The sequence below is a fragment of the Tetrao urogallus genome (genome assembly GCF_951394365.1).
Source record: "Tetrao urogallus genome assembly, chromosome: 14".
Taxonomy (NCBI): domain Eukaryota; kingdom Metazoa; phylum Chordata; class Aves; order Galliformes; family Phasianidae; genus Tetrao; species Tetrao urogallus.
Window position 1 is genome coordinate 15,384,472 of NC_136827.1, and position 17,048 is coordinate 15,401,519.

The 17,048-nt window shown below is 46.2% G+C and overlaps 1 protein-coding gene across 1 annotated transcript; it reads left to right on the forward strand.

Moving 5' to 3' along the window:
* Positions 1-10,642: 10,642 nt before the first annotated feature.
* Positions 10,643-14,675, forward strand: SKP1 (S-phase kinase associated protein 1; the record flags this gene model as incomplete). The annotated part of the gene is made up of 5 exons (XM_079542455.1): positions 10,643-10,739; positions 12,639-12,712; positions 13,443-13,586; positions 14,223-14,363; positions 14,544-14,675. 5 exons carry the CDS (start codon positions 10,643-10,645, stop codon positions 14,577-14,579), a joined length of 492 nt encoding a protein of 163 aa, XP_079398581.1. The 3' UTR covers positions 14,580-14,675.
* Between the last annotated feature and the right edge of the window lie 2,373 nt (positions 14,676-17,048).

Consider the following 17,048-nt stretch of genomic DNA (forward strand, 5'->3'; position numbering starts at 1 on the left):
GTGAAATATTCAAAAGTAGAAGAATACAGGATAAATTAACTGATCAAGCATGGCTTTTTTTCAAGTGTAAATCCAAGTTTGAGTTATTTCCATTGTAGGTGCTAATACTTCAGAAAGAAATCTGAAAGACTGAGAATAAAACCAGTTTTCTAAATATTAAAGGAATAACTTGAAATTCAGTACTATGTGTATTGCCCAAGCTTCCATTACAAAAATAAGTGTGATCTGTGTTAACTTCTGTTTAAAAACTTTCCTTTCTACTCATCTGAATCCGATGATGATTTTGTTCAAAGCACATTCAAATGTTTTGCATTATGAAGGCTCACACTTGCAGCTTCTTATTGGACATATCTTAAAAGAACTTAGCTGGCTGCTGGCTGTTCTGATGGAAGGCCTTTGCTTTCATACTGTTTAAGAGACTCTGGATTTTGGGCTCAGTATAAAGAATGTGTGACAAAATAGAGGGTTTTTTTTAATACTGCTGGCTTGTGAGAGGAAACAGAAGTGTTGCAGATGTGCAGGCCTGCTTTCACACACTTTTTTGGACTCCCTTGCTTTTCTGAGGTTTTCTCTTGAAGGGCTGCTTAACTATGAAGCTTGCGAGGTGCTTCCTTTCAAATTCATTAATTCACACCTTTTCTGAAAGGCTGGAGGGGTTACTTCTTTCTTTAGCAAAAATCCTGCCTTCAAACTTGCTGGGAAGCTCAGTCCTGAATCGTGACCCCTTACAGGGAGAAGTGCATTCTAAAAATAATGCTCACATGGAGGAGTTCCTTCTGTTATTGTTTTCTTTATAGCATGTTGGGAGCTTTTGCTTTGACCACTAACAAAAAAAAGTTCCTTTGCTTTAGAGAGAGTTCATTAAGTCTCCTTTCCTCTTGCTTGCCATTCTCTGTATTTGGGCTTTGGCAGATAGAACTCCTGCCTTCACTGACACCATTCCACGCCTTTGGCACTGCTGCAGTGGGAAGCAGTTCATTTGTTCTGTTTCTGCATGCACATACAGGCAGTTGTTAGTAAAGTCGGTATGTTGACAGTCGCTCCAGGTTTTGCACTTCTCTCCATAATTATGCTGTGACTGGCCATTTGTAGGCTTTTCTTTTTAAGAATAGCCCATTGTGAACAAGAATTATTGCTCTGGGATTAGTATTGCTGTTTGCCAGCCACCTAGAAGGTGAGATTCAAGAGAAAACTTCAAGTAGAAATAATGACTGTCCAATTTTTCAGCAGCTGGCTGACTAGAAGTTCACCCAAGCTTCACTTCAAACTGTGATGCTGCTGCCACGTAATTAGGATTTCGGTTTGTTTCACACACCAGTATGGACCTTTCTTTCTGCTCTGCAGAGACTGGTAGATTCCTTGGAAAGGTGATGTAGGAGTAGCTCAAAGTCCTGTATCTTCATCATTCAGTCATGCTTTTACTTGAATTTGTGTATCGGATTGAAGTAAATTTGTAGAGGCCTTATTAGTATTAGAGGCCTATTGGTACATACAGCAGAACACAGGAAAGCCTCTGGTAATTTCCTTTCTGGAAGGAGAAGATGGAAGCGTTTGGAACGAACAGATTTGCAGGTTTTCTTTCCATCGTTCTCGTAGCCTTTCTTTGCCTGCCCCTGCCTGCTGCCTGTCCCTTGGCATCCCCAGGCCTCAGCTGCCCTGCAGTGCATCCCACAGCCCTGCTGCCGTGGCTGATGTGGGCTCCTGTGTGTAGGTGCTGTTTTCTCCAAGGTGAATGGATGCTTGTGCTGCTAGGCTCAGGCTGAAGCTGGATAGTTTCCAGTTGCCCACGTTTTTGCACACAAGCTCAATATCACTGCTCTGCTGCTTTAGATCTGACAACACCTGTAAAGTTTCTTGATGCATAGTGTGAAGACGGACAGAACTGGGTATCTTTTCTGTCTGCTTGGACGGTACTTCTGCCTTGGAGAAGAGGAGGTGTACACACTGCTGATGAAAGCTTTGACGTTTCATCTGCCTGCACCACCCTGGGTTAGGATCAAAGGTCAGCCTGGAATTTTTTTTCACACTTGCTGAAAGTCACATTGATAAGGGCTGTATGGTGAGGGCCTGGGGCAAAGTCTTTCCTCTGGCGATTTGAAAATTCAGTCTGAATTTCTAAAGGCCAACTGTCTGTTTTTTCATGGACAACACAAAAATAAGGTATGGAAGCGCTCAGTTTATTTTATCTTCATAGTTTAATAAATACATCCCTGTGCTCCTCCCTTCTTACCCCTTCATTTCCTTACTACTTACACCACAAGTTCCTGCAGTAGGAGAAGCTGTGACGATGAACAGGACAGGACTGAAGGCAAAGTGCACCTGTTTGTTCTGGAAAAATAGTCTGGTCTGGAAGAGGCAAGTGTTATCAAGTGACCACTCTGCATTTCAAATGAAGCGACCTACCTTGGGTTAACTGAAGGTGTGGCCCCACTTACCTCCTTGTACACCAGCCATACACTTTTTAATTGCTTCTTGCTTTACCTGTATGCTGGGAATTTGTGGTAACGTAGGATTTGTTTCATTTATTTCTGGTCTGTACAACTTCTGCATTGCTGTTCTCTCTAGGTTGTTGCAGTGTCTTGCCCAGACATACAGTCTGCTTAGCTGTGGTTGTACAGGGATGCCTGCTCTGTATCGGTTCTCTGCATGTTCCAGGCAGGGTAGCTTGGAAACAGGTTAAGCATTAAGTAAAAATTACATTGGACTTCATAGAGGGCATACATCTTCCAGGGCACGTGAGCACACTGAGAAAGCCCTGCAGAGTAAGCAGCTGAGTCAGCTCACTGTGGTTTTTTAAAGTTTTGGTGCTCTAATTCATTTGGCTGTGCTCCTTCTGGATGAGAATGAAGACAAAGTGTTCTCTTGAGCAAGGGACTCAAGTTCTTGGGCATAAATCCAGGAAAAGAAAGGCTGAGACAACACTTCAGGTTTTAAATTAAGCAGTGCAACATGTTTTAGCCTTTTAAAACTCGTGCTGTAGCTTAAAAGCATTAGTCCTTAAGGTGAGTTGAGCCTGACCTCAATTACTGTACAGTAAGCAACTGCTTATAGATGAAAATGAAACTGATAGCTTCTAGTATATAAAACACAGATTACTAATAGTATTTAAATGCTTACATATATATTGCTGACATACAGAAAACATAAAAGCATCCCTTTTAGAGAAGGAGGGTACTGTGGTACTGGAAAAGATGAACTAGAGAGGCTCCAGAACGTCTCTTCTTGGAAGGTTACAGGACTGGACCAGAAAAACACACTTGAGCTGCTGTTGGTGCTGGTGCTGCTTCAGACTGAGATGCATTCCAACCTTCTTGTGTTCAAAGAGCATCTCGCTTAGCTGCAGCACATGAGACCCACAGTAGTTTATCCCATTACCTCATCGTCAAACTGCTGTGAAGATGTCAGGGCCTTGGTTTTGGTTTGCAACACGAACTAAAGACAGATGCAGGTGCATGCAGTGTCTCAAATTGGCATCAGCTCATTGCTGCTGATTTTCCAATGCCTGCATTGTGCCACCTTCGCTGTCTGGGTGGTGGAAGAGGAGGAGCACAACCTGAGCTGAGCATCTCTGGTGGAAGCTGTGGGCTGGGTGCTGTTGATGAGAACCATCAACGCTGCAAATAAATGCAGCATTCTGTAAGATGGTATAAATGGAACTAAGCATTTGTAACTTGGCCCTCTTATTGACTTCTGTATCTGTATTTCTCATCACATCACCCCTCAGTGCAACTGTTCTCTTAAAAAAGAAACAAAACAAAACAGGAGCAGTCTAAAATGGGATTATACATTTAAATACGACGTGCTGAATTGTCAAATAGGACTCTACTTTTTAAACCAGTTTCCATCATGTTTGATGGAAAGACTTCAGCCTGTTTTCCTGCTGCCTGTCCTTCTCAGGTGGTTTGAGACCACCACCACCATGCTGGTCAAATGTAAGACTGTCAAAACCCATCTTTATTGTAGCTGTCAGTGTACGTTCTGTGGAAATAGGGAGGCCTTGGAGGAGGGCTGCTGGGAAGGAGCCTCTGCTGCTCATTCTGTGCCTGACCCACTTTTCAGTCGGCTTTGCTCACGCTCTGCCACCGCCTTTGTCCTCAGGGAAGCGGGATGCTGCCTGGCACTGCCCTGCCCTGGGTGAGCTGTGCTGGCTCTGAGTGGCTGCTCCAGCTTCTCCTTTCCAAATAGACAATTCTGTGTTCTTGAGGTTTGTCCAGTGTTAGCTCAGCCACCTCAGCACTTCGCTGCACGGTCACTTTTCCACCACGTTCTCTTTTTAAAATGTTTTCAATTAGCCTGACTTGTGAAATGTACTACATTTATTCCCATGGACTTTGAAACCTTAAAGTCTCTGCTTTGTATCATCCAGGGCATCAGTACCAGCCCAGAATCTGCCTTTTGGACTTTGAACAGCTGCAAGGCTGTGTAACAGCACCGCGCAGCCACAGAACTAGGGCTGAGGGCACCTCTGGATACCTCTGGCACCTGCTGCTCCACCAGAGCCTGGCACTGTGTCCTGGTGTGTTTGGAGGTCTCCATGGAGACCCCAGCATCTGTCTGGGTACCCATGTCCATGCTTCATCACCCACACAGTAAAGAAAAGCCCTGTGAAGCCAAATCAGTTTACTGAAATATCACTGTCACTGCTCAGAGGTCTTCACAAATTCGAAATAGCTGCTGGAAGCTGTTCTGAAGGCCAGTTACAGTAAGTCACTCCTGTTCTGTTCTTGCTCTGGCAGCCACGCATTCCTTACAAACCAGCAAGTGCAGCATGGCCCCACCTGTGTGCCATGTGGCATTAGGAAGCCTTCTGCTAACTGTGCTGGAAGTGGGGGAGCTGCCACCCAGCAGCATCTCCCTCCCTATGTAGAAACAGGGACTGCAGGATTTGAGTGGTCCAAGTCATTTCTGTGGACGCTAGGGCAAAAATGGCACAAAACCCAGTATGTGCATGGAGTTAGATTGCAGATGAGGTTAGGAAAAGCAGCAAATATGCTTGAGGTATGTTTGCCTTTCTTTTGAATAACTTTCCCCTCATCTTTAATCTTTTATGCTGTCTCAAATCCTCACAGTTAGGCAGGGAGAGCACATAAATGTCATTTGAGGGAGAAACAGGAGCTGATAAATTAAAAAATCAGTTAATATTGCCTGAGACAATTTGGTTGAGTTTCATAAGCCTACTGCTGTTACATCATCTCAACTGCAGGCTCTGCTTCCCTCAGTGCCTACTCACTGCCCTGCTTTCCTGGGGCACAACTTGCACAGACAGCAACGTCTAAGGATGTTTCTGTTTCACAGGTTTTGATGAAGTGGAGACACAATTTTTCTGGAATTTAGTGGAGACAAGGATTTTCTTTCTTTTCTGCTGCGTTGTTGCAACGTTGCTTTAAATAACACTGGCACAAGCAGAAGCAGCTCAGCAGTATTTTTCCAGTATCTGTATCAGACAAAAAAAAAAAAGTGCTTGCTTGCTCTCAAAAATGTTCCCTACCTTCTGCATTCCTTGAAGAATACAACAGATTCCTGTGAGTCTGACAGCCTGTGCATACACACCAGCTTCTTGTCCAGGCTCAGCAGTCACACCTTGCTTCCCAGCAGTGACACCAGGCTCTGCCACAGCAGCTGTGGTCTCCTGAAGTTCAGTCCTCACCTTCCCTTTGGTCTGTAAATGCAGACTGAGTCCTGTGATTGGTGGAGCAGAGCTGAGGTCTTTCAAGCCTGGTTCTCTCTAGGCTTTGATAATCCCATGTAACACTTGTATTAAGAAAGTACTCATCTTTTTACATCAAGTTATCTCCATAATCTCTAAATCGCAATCACTGCTAACAAAGAGCATTTCTCTGTCTATAAAAGTGCAGTGTGAAGTAGTTAGGTTTTTTTTGGGGGGGGAAGGGGACATAGATAAGAGAATACGTTTGTTTTTAGCTAAACAGCCAAGAGGAATAGCTGCAAACAGTCCAAGGTTCTGGACTAATCCAGTGCTGTGTCCAGGAGGCTGCTCTGTTGCTAACGCCATGTTCAGTGTCAGATCTCCCTTCCCCCTACGGCTGCGCAGCTGCTCAGCTGGCTTCTGCCCACAGCCCAGTGATGCTGCAAGAATGTAGGTCAGATCTCTTCTGGATCTGATAAGTATTAAATGAAGCTTATGCTGATCTTGGTTGCTCCAATCATTTCACATATTTGCTATAGTGTTAATCTTCCCCCTTCTTCAGAATTCTCAGTAGTAAAAGGTCCTTAATTGTAATTTATCTGTGACTGATACCTAGTACAATTGCCTTTGCAACTCAGGATGGTGATGCTGAGGCTTAGGATTATTTGCATTGGAATGATTACCTGTGCATGTAACAATTGAGATTGGTATTTATTTATTTTTTTAAATCTTGTTCTTTGCTTCGCAGCTTTAGTGAAGGATGAGTCTCCTGTGGTGCTAATATTGACTTGCAGGACTTTGACTATCACCATGACAAAGACAGCAAAAAGCATTCAGACTAGCTTTGAGAGATTCCCTACACGATAGGGCACAGGGAGGTGGCCTTCATGTGATTACAGCCTATCTGTGACAGTTGTCTGCCACTTCTTAGTTGGGTGTTTTTGTTGCTTTAGCTTTCTCAGACTTCTAATTCAACAGATAAATTCAAAGTCCACTGCAAACTCAGTTTTCTCTTTGGCACCTTCAGTGACTTCTATCAAGTGTAATGCTTAATCCCTTTGAACTATAAACCAAGCACAGATCCTGTTTAGACATGGAATTTTGCTGCCTGCCTGTTTCTAGATTTTATTAATTTGCCTTGTGTGGAGAGCAAACCCTTCCACTGACTTTGATTTGCAGGCTGAGAGAATTTGTGCTTACTGACTAGAAACGTTGATCTTGGGCAGCGTCAGGAAAAAGTGCTTAGGACTTGCAGACATTTTCTGTAGGCTGCTTTCTGTCACCATCTGATCCTCTAATCAAGGAGCATTAAATAATTTAAAAAGCACATTTAAAGAAAATAAAGGTACTGTTGTTTATTTTAATGCAGCAAAAGTCTTTTTTTTTTTTCCACAGTGAAGCCACGAGATGAAGGGATTTTAGAGGAAGGAGGTAAATGTGCTGAGGCATATTTGGTGTACGTATGTGTGTGTAAAGCCCCTGTATATATAAATCCGTATTATATACACAGGATAATTAGGTCCTAACGAATTTCAGACAACAGCTTATCTGGTTTCTACCAGCAGGACGCCTGAGGCCCACATCAGTGGTGATGTGCTGTGTGTAAGCAGCACCTGCCACCTCCAGCTGAGCACTCACCTGCTGTGAAGGGCTGCGCAGCTGGGTGTCCCACGCACAGAGACTGGAAGGCTCAACTGACGATAATGTGAGCAGGGTTAAGTCCCCTCTACATCAGTTTCTGAGTCCCTAATGAGCTGCTGAGCGCCCCGACGCCGAGCAGTGCGGTTCTTAAGACAGGCGTCCACCTCCACCGGCGCTCTGGAGTTTTTAGAGAGCCTCATTTCAGGACGTGACCAACACAGATGGCTTCACGCTCACCTGGGCTGTGTGGCTGGCGGCACGCTGCCTGCAGCCAGCAATCCCTCAGCCTTCCCTCTCCCCGCCCAGCCTGCTGCCTGCTGAACGCCTCGAGGCCCGCTGTCTCAGCGGCTGTCGCTGGGCGCAGAACTAAGAAATACCTGAGGAGAGGGGAAGCCCCAGCTGTGCTCGGCAGGTCGCTTATCGGCGCGTGGAGCCGCGCTGCTTTGCTAAAAACACGAGCAGGATTCCGAGCGAAGCAACCGGCTGCCGGCGGACAAATAACCGCTTACAAGTCACGCACACGGCGTCCTCACCACGCTCTGGTCACCGCAGCCCAACGCGGCCCGGCAGACGCAGGCGCTCAGCGCCGCCCCGCCGCGTGGGGGCGCCGCAGCCGTTGTTCCCGCGCGCCGCTCCCCCGCCCACTGTGAGGCGTGCCGTATGACCCCGTCACTGCCTGACTAAAACCGACGGCTTCCGCGGATCTCCCCGCCGCGCCGCCGCTCCGTTTCCCTCCTTCCCTTTCCCGGTGTGTGCTATACGGGGCTTTTCATACTACGCTCGCTCTCGGCGCGGCTCGGGAACGAGAAGCGGAGTGCTTCGATCAGGCGCTCTCGGCGGGCAGCCCGGCTGCCAGGCAGCGAGAGGCGGGGTCCTCCGCCCCTCCCCCCGCGCCCCTCCCCCCTACAAAGCCGCCGCCGCAGTCGAGCTCCGAGCGCCGCTGCTATCGGGAGCCGTCAGCAGCTGCTGGGCGTCGCCCGCGCCTCACGGTGAGGCCTCCGCGGACGGGAGGCGTCGAGGCCGAGCGGGAAGCGGCGTCTGAGGCGGCCCCGGGCGGGCTGAGCCGTGGGACAGGGCCGCGGGGCTGCGGGGCCGGCTGGGGGCGGGCGGAGGGCGGCGGCGAGACCGCGGGGCGGCTGAAGGGGGAGAGGGCCGGGCCGGGAGTTCGCGGTGCTGCGGGGGGAGTGAGAAGGGCGGCGAGGGAAGCGCCGCGCTGTAAACAAGGCGGGGCTCCTCCCGGCGCTCCTTCCCGCTCACCTGGCGGCGCTGCGGGCACGGCGGCTCCGCGCGGCGCTGCTGTGGGCGGGACTGGGCGCCGAGCGGCCCCTCCTCCACCCCGGCCGGTGATCCGGGGGGTTTCGGGTCCGTTCGGTCACGGCGGTGCCGCTCCCTTGGCCTGTGGGCGTGCGGAGCTCTATTACACCAGAAGGGGCTAAAACGTCACAAACGGCGACATTTGTGTACGCGATGCGCCGCTTTATCGCTGATAACAGCTGAGCTGCTTTGGCTTCGGCTGATGAAGGCTCGTCCCGAGCAGGGCAGGCCGTGGTGGAAGCAGTGCGGGCGGTGCAGCAGCCCCGAGGCAGGTGGTGTTCTGCATCCCGGCTGCGCTGAGCAGCGTTACGTAACGCCAGGCACGGGCAGGGGGCTGGGAGCTGCTGCGTGGAGCTGGGCTTGTGCTGAGTGCTTCCAGCCCGGTACGCAACACGCGTGCCTTGATGTTCTTTCCCCTCCCCCTCTTTCAGAGCGTGTCCAAGCTACGGTGTGGGGTTGTGCTTTAACCCTCACTTGATTTTTGTGGGTGCTCACATATATGTGTGTATCTTGAGAGTGGCCACGGCTGTGTCCTTCCAGAACTCCAATCCTAATTAGGAGCAGCACTGTCATATAGGGTTACACTGCTGTGTGAACATTAACTAGCTGCTCGCTCTGCCAAATGGAAATTAAAGCAGTGAGGACTTGGGGCTGCTGTGAGCTGCTTAATAGTGTACTCTGGCTGGCTTTCATTGGCCTCGGTTTGTTGCAGTGCTGTCAGGCTCAGCCATACTGATGAGCTATAGGAGGCGTTTGATAAAGGATAACGTATTTCTGCTTCAGGTGGTGCAGGTGATCCAGTTTGGGTATTTCAGGTACGAGTGCAGGGAGTCAGCATGCTTAGGTGGTAAACTTGGCTGGGGAAGAATGTCTGGAAAGGGATTGAAGTGAATTTGAAATTAAATGAATTTGAAATTCATCGTCTCTGGGGTTTTCCTCTAAAACAACTTGCAGGCTGCACTTAGAGTTATGTGCTGTAGGTATTTTCAAACTGTTGTATTGAGGAAAAATAGTGTTGCGCTGGTCTGCTGCAAACGAATGTTTGAATGGTAAAGGAGTGCATCCCACGAGTTTAAGCACTGATTAACAGGTTTTTGCAGTCAGGTTTGTTGTGTCTTTCAGGTCCCTTCATTTTAGTATCTCTGCAGAGCTCAAGCACAGCTTCAAACAGAAGCTCTAACCTGGTAGCTGCTGTATCATTTCACGACTCCTGGCTCTGAGTTATGTGTGTGAGAAGGTGTTGTTTTGTAAATGTTATTTATCAGTGAAATTTTCCAAGTCTGCCGCTTGCACTGCAGGCCTTATCAGCATCTGAGAAACTTGGTGAAAATACTGAGTCATCGTACCTTTTCCTAATATAACGAAGTGCTGATGTAACTTCCTACTCTGTAACAGCAGTGGTAAGTGCTGATAGTGTTCCTCTTAGGGCTGGATTGCTTTCTCAGGCTCTTCAGAATGCAGAGCATTTTCTGAAGGAAGCGTTTGATCCTGGATAGTCTGGTTTGTTTGGCTCCGTTTGGGGTCGGGGGAGTCGGACTGGAGCACATCTGGAGGTTCCTTCTGACTTCTGTTTTGTTGTTCTGGTCCAGGCGCCATCATTTAGAGACTGCTTTTGGGATTTGCCCTCAGTGAATGGTTAAAATGAGCAGTGGTTGAGTTTGAAGACAAGCAGCGTTTTGGAATTGTTGAGGGGCTGTTTCAAGAGAGAGATAGCTGTAGTGCAGTGCTGTACATAAAGACAGATCAATCGATCAGTAAATAGTGCCTTTGTCTATTCTATTTCACTTTCAACATAAGGAAAAAAGTCCAGGTTCCTTCTATTTTAAATGATTGGTTGGTGTATTTGTATCAATCCTTCTTAAGCATCAGGATTAGTGACCTTAGGACTGTTGATTCAAGCAGCAAATAATTGAAGTGTGCCGCAGGTGACACGGGCTGTTCAGAGGCACTATAAATAGTGAAGGGAACTACGTATTTGAATCAGCTGAACTTGTGAAATCTGATGAATATTGTGTGAAAATAACTGTCCTTCTCCTATAGATGCCTTCAATTAAGCTGCAGAGTTCAGATGGAGAGATTTTTGAAGTCGATGTTGAAATCGCAAAACAGTCTGTGACCATAAAGACGATGCTGGAAGGTAAGAATGGGAGCTGAGGTAGCGGCGTGTGGGCAGGATCTGTGACCAAGGGGGCGAGCTGGTGCTGAGCAGAGGCCTGGGCCTGACTTGCTGTCTCCTGATGGAGCAGCTGGAACAATTGCCAGCACGGCTTGAGCGTTGTTTGGGATAAACATTTTCTCTCAAACCTTGAACTGCAGCCCTCTTCTTAAATGCAGTTCCCAGCAGGCTGGCAAAATATAAATCCCCCGCTGCTTTGCCTATGGCTTCCTTCAGCTCTGTAAAAGTTAGGCAAAGTGAAGTTTAATAAACGCTTCTAGTTTATGTTAAGCTGAGCTTTTCTTTTAATTGTGCAAGTCGTTGTTGCTCTCTGTCTTAAATGGAGAAGGGAAACATGAATTAGTGCAATGAATGAAGAGTTGGAGGGAGATCTGCGTTTATGCAGTGAAATTATTTGATAAATAGTTGGTTCTGATCTCTTGCTGACATGAATTTGAAACAAAAGAGCTCGTGGTGGGGGAGGGGAGTTGCCAGATGGCTGAGATACAGAGCAAACTGTGTCTAATCTGTCTGGTGCAAATCCTCATTGTTTACTGTTTTCTTTCCAGTTTTTGAGCATATTCACAAGTTTGGGCATATTAGAAAGTATCTTCTTGTAGATCTAGTTAAAATGAAGTCCTTGGCTGTGTATCTTTGGTTGTGACTCTTCAGACATAAGAACAGTAACAGAAATAAGGTTGAAACACACCAACCATTGGACCACTCCAGTTCTGGTAATGAGATGCTTTCAAACACGATGAGCAACGTGAGCAGGAAACTGGCAATCAATGGGAATGTAATTCCTCTCCATTTTCTCACACGCAGGCTGTGTCACTGGCAGCGTTTGGTGACAAACAGGTATTGATGAGAATGCCTGTGCTGAAGGTATTGTAAGCTGGGCACCACCAGCTGGCCTCTTAGTGAGCTGACCAAGATCCAGTCTGCTAAGCAGCACAGAGAAAAGCCATTCTGCTGTACAGATGTTTAAGCACCATCAGTTAATACCTGCTGCTTTGTTTGATGTCAGTGAAGGGGAGGAGGTAAAAAGTGAAGTTGCATCAGGCCTCATCAATGCAGCACTGATTTTCTGATGAGAGATGAAACTCCAGTTTAGGAGGGGTGGGGATGAGCTGAGCAGAGCTGGCTGACGATGGGGTACTTCTTGAGTTACTTCCCTGTGCCAGCAACTTAGTATAGACTGTCTGGTGATATTGGTATTACACCAATATCTGTTAGTATCTTCAAAGGATGCATTTGGGGTTTCCAGTAATTGGTAACATATGCAAAAAGACTTTTTTACGGATTTCAATGTCAGTATTTTGGTTTCAGAATCTACGAAATCAGATGTTCTGGACAAAAGGTAGCACTGATTGATATCCCACCGACAGCAGTTGACCTGTCTAAATACAACAGCTTCAGCATTTACTGCTCCTGTGCAAGACAAAACGTCTGTACTCACCACGTTAGGTCTGAGTTCTTATTTGATAAAAGAACGGGAGACCTTGGTTGAAACAATGAGGTTTAACTTGTAGATTGGAAGTGGTGAACATTCATAAATCTTAAGCATTCTGTTCCCAGAACACGGAACTGTCCCCTTCTGCTGGGACAAGTAACTGCCTTAGCGGGTTGTTCGTGCTCAAACATGTCAGCATCTCTGTGGAGGCAGCACTGTTAAGCTGCTCAGCTCATTAGTGGAACCCAGCACGTGTAACGCAGCCGTGCTCTGCAAAACCACCCTCAAGTTTCTGCCTTTGCTTTGACATCATTTGCTGTTTGTCTGTTCAGCTCAGTATTGTTAGAATAGTGGAGAACTGATGAAGCAGCCCAGGCTGGAGAACAAAGCTTTAGGCTGCTGGCTGCAGGTCATCTTTCCATTTGTAGACTTGGGAATGGATGATGAAGGCGATGATGACCCAGTCCCTCTTCCAAACGTCAACGCAGCTATTTTAAAAAAGGTAAGGCCCTGAGAAGTGATGGCGTTGTGTATCAGTAATGAGATGGGAAATTAATGCTGCAGTTAAGTATTACTATTGAAAATATTTCCCAAGTGTTGGCTACAAGAGTAGCACCGTCATGAGGTGTGTGAGCACAGTTTATCTCAGAACCGGGCTGAGGCTCACAGCTCATGGTTAAAGAGCTACACGAATGACCTGGAATGGCAGGTGGAGGCTGGGCAGGGCTCCTAAGGCATAGGGCTGGTGCTGGACATCTGTGCTCACTAGCATCTCGTGGTTTTAAAGCACTGATTGTAACTGGGTTGTGTGAGCTGAGGTGGCTCTTAATGAGTTCAGAATGTAAGGAGAAAGGTTAAAGGGCAGGCAGCAATGAGAGTCACAGCCAGCGAGTGTTCCAGCTCCTCAAAATGAGGCCTGTGTTACTTCTGTATGGTCCTGTGTGTTAGCACAGGATTTATTGTTTACTTTGACTGCTAGGAGCTGCTCTTCAGAATCCAAAGTATTTAATTGACTGGCTGCTGTCTCAGTTGAGCTTCGTGAAGACTGTTGGGTTCCAGGATTGGGGATTAGTTCTTCTAAGAGGAAAATATAAGATGATGAAACATGAACAGGTGATTCTAGTATCAGTCCAGAAGGAAAAGTACAGTGCTCCTAAAACAAAGTAATGTTAGAGTTGGGGCCTAATGGGAAAGTCACTTGGGTAAAAGTGTATTATCAAAACTGTAATTAGGTGATTCAGTGGTGCACCCATCACAAAGATGATCCACCTCCTCCTGAGGATGATGAGAACAAGGAGAAAAGAACGGATGACATCCCTGTGTGGGATCAAGAATTTCTGAAAGTAGACCAAGGAACACTTTTTGAGCTCATCCTGGTAAGTTTATGTTGTGGAAGCATAAAGGCTGTGCCTGCACAGTGACCTCTGTTTGTTTTACCAGTAAGTCTTGATGCTGCTTGAAGAACTTCTTAATGTAGGAAACACGGGGAGGGCAACTAGTTGGCTGAATCTGGTGAATGGTAGATGCTTGTTAATATCATGCTAGGCACTAATTAATGCTTGCTCATCTGTCAGTTCCTGGACTTGTCTGTAGTTGTGGCCCTACAGCTGACTTTTCACTTTTGAGTCTTGGCTGCTGGCTTATTACTTTAAGTGGTGTTTTAGAGACCTGCATAAATACACATTTTTTAAAAAGCTAATTACTGTCTTACATGAAATCTACCTCGTGGCTCCTGTCTTAGCTAACAGCACTCAAATATTCAACATCTCAGAGGTGTGTGTGAGGTTCTGAAAGCCTTGTGTGAATGGAGATGGGGCTTTTGTGGTAGAAATGACTCCAGTTTGGCAGGTGAACTTCAGTTGTTAATTCAGGGTTCTAGCTGGAAGCTTCTCAGAGCGATTTGGCTCTTAGTGGTTACAGCATTCTGCAGTGCTGGGAGCAGAACTGTAGTGGTACATCTGCAGAGGCAGAACATTGATCTGGAAGCTTTAAATTTGGAAACCGTTTTACAGGCTGCAAATTACTTGGACATCAAAGGTTTGCTTGATGTCACATGCAAGACAGTTGCCAACATGATCAAGGGGAAAACTCCAGAAGAAATTCGCAAGACATTCAATATTAAGAATGACTTCACTGAAGAGGAAGAAGCACAGGTACTCGATCTGGGTTTAATTATAATGTAGCTGCTTTTCTGCTGCATTAACATGTGATGCTTCATAATTTCATGATGCTGTGCCTTTCTACAGTAAGTAAACTCCAGTGCTTGTAGGAGTTTGCTTCCCCTTGAGCTTTGGAAGCTTACTGCATTGTTACCAGTTACGTTGTTCTTCCAGGTACGTAAGGAGAACCAGTGGTGTGAAGAGAAGTGAAGCGCTGTGCCTGACACTCGAACACTGTAAGGATTGTTCCGAATACTAGTTGCACTGCTCTGTTCATAATTGTTAATATTAGACAAATGCAGCAGCAAATGAAGTTGTGTTAGCAAGATATTGTTCCCTTTGCATGTGTAGTGTTGGTTTTTTTTGAGTATAAATTTAAATCTGCGTTTTTACTAGTGTAATGGGGTGTCTTTTTACTTTACTCTGCAACGAATAAAGCTGAACCAAGTGTGGATCCTGTATGGAAAGTAGCACTTAAGGTTGTCATTTTCGTTATACTTTTTTATCTGTTCCCAGTCCAGTTACAATCTTAAGTGTTGACTCCACCATTGTAAATAAAACCACCTTTGCTTTCTTCCTCAGGAAGAACAAAACACTTATTTACAGGGTATTGATGGCTTCAGAAAGGAAAATTAAATGTGTCTTGGGGAGCTACATGAAGTTTAAAAAAAAAAAAAAAAAAAAATTGTTGGATTTCTTACAGAGACATTTGGAAAAATTGGTGTTCTTACAGCTATATGACTCCAAGGAAGGTTCTTGTTCTGCATTAAAAAAAAAAGATCTGTCCGCTTCCTTGTCCTGTTGGCCTTGCCTGATAGGCCAGTGAGGAGTGAGAGATGTGAGCGAGGGCTTAGCAAGCTTCTGACAGCAAACTTGGCAGACTTCTACCATGTCCTGAAGCCGTGCCTCTGGCTGCCAGCAGGTGGGACGTGTGCTGCTTTCTGCACAGGACAGGTGTGTTTTTATACTTCTTTTTTGGCAAAAGTGGAACCCAGGTTTGACCAAAAACGACTGACATTACCAAAGTTAATACTATTGACCTGTGCATGCCATTAGTGGCTGTTTTTTAGGCAATTTTAAACTACCCTTGTGATGTAGCTCTTTAAAACATGGATTTCATGTATCCACGGGAGATCTTTTTGCCTATGTATGTGAAACTTCTGCTTGTAGAGACTTCTTATTGCATACAAAGCTAATGCAATATTGAGCTTGACTTCTTTGGACAAAGCCACTTGCAACTAGTTAAACAGTAACTGGTTTCCTGATTTTTATTTTAATTTTTTTTTTACAGTTCCCTTATAGGGAGTAGGGGGTGGTTTTGTGGTAGATCTGAGGTGTGCTCTTAGCTTGTATTGCATTCCATTCTCTGTATAAATCTTAGAGTAGAATGAACCTTAATAAACATACTTATCTCACTTTAAACATCAGTGTTTCACTTCTGAGTTAATAAAGGGCTTTCAAACTTGTATTTACAAACGGTTCTAATGGCCTGAAACTGGACAGCCTGCCCTCCTTACTGAGTGTGTGAGCCACAGCACCAGGGATGCTTAACTGGAGTGAAATCTTTGTCTGTTGTAAACGATTAGAGTGCAGGCTGCTGGCCAGTCAGTCAGCAGCTCCTCAGGTGAAGTCTGAAGCTAAATCCAGATGGTTTTTTTTGATGGCTTACCAGCTTTGAGGTAATGTTGCTTTGATGTAACCATTAATGAGAGCATTCATAACTCGTTCTAAAGCAGCACTCAGATCTGTGCTTTGGAGGCAGCTGCTGGTCACAGATGCTTATTCATAAGGCTGCTGGGCTGCCCTTGTGCTGCTGATAGCATTGTCAGCGGGCACAAAATGCTCCAGTGTTACAGATTGGGACGTTCCAAGCCTGCCAAGCATCCTGTATTGTAAACAGTACAACTCTGTTAAAGTGCCCCTAGTGAAAAGCTGCTGATAACAGTTCCTGTAGTTCAGTGTTCAGCTCACCCTGCATTCCTACAAGAAATAAATCCATCTCTGTGCACCAGGTAAGCGTTCAGGTTAACACTGGTTTCATCTCGAGGTGACCATTCCAATACAGAAGCTGTAGTTGTGCTCAATGGCAGAAGCCTCCAGCTGCTTCCTTGAGGTGCTGGTCAGCTGCTGCCTCACGTGGTGCCTCCCTGGGCTGTAGGTGAGGAACAGACAGAGGCAGTTTAGCTTGTCTTCCTTGTAGCCTTGCTTCTACTGTTTGCATAAAGCACCTGTGGCAAGAATTGCTAATTCTTAAAACAGCTTGCCTAAGAAACAACCCTTTGTGGTCAAATGCTTCACTGGTGAACTAAATGCCTCTGGCTTCTGCTCCGGAATCGTGCCAGTTGGCTGCTGGCGTGAGTAGTTTGCCCAAAGCTGATGCTGCTGTGGCAGTATGGCTCTGTGCAAAAGGGCTGGCTGTGTGCTCAGAGCATGATGGCGTTGTGGCAGATTTTGATGTTAGTGGCCTTGTTCATTAGGAATCCATACAACTTGCCTCCTCTGGCTGAAATTCCCTGTAGTGCTGGCTCAGGCTTTGTCCCAGTACCTGATGTGTATGGCAGTGCAAGAAAACACCTGTGTGCATCTGCTGGCACAAGCTGTCGAGAGGGACCTTCTGCACAAGGGTGCTGTGGGTACAGAGCAGCTGCTGCGTGGCTTTTCCTCTTCAGCTGAGCCTGC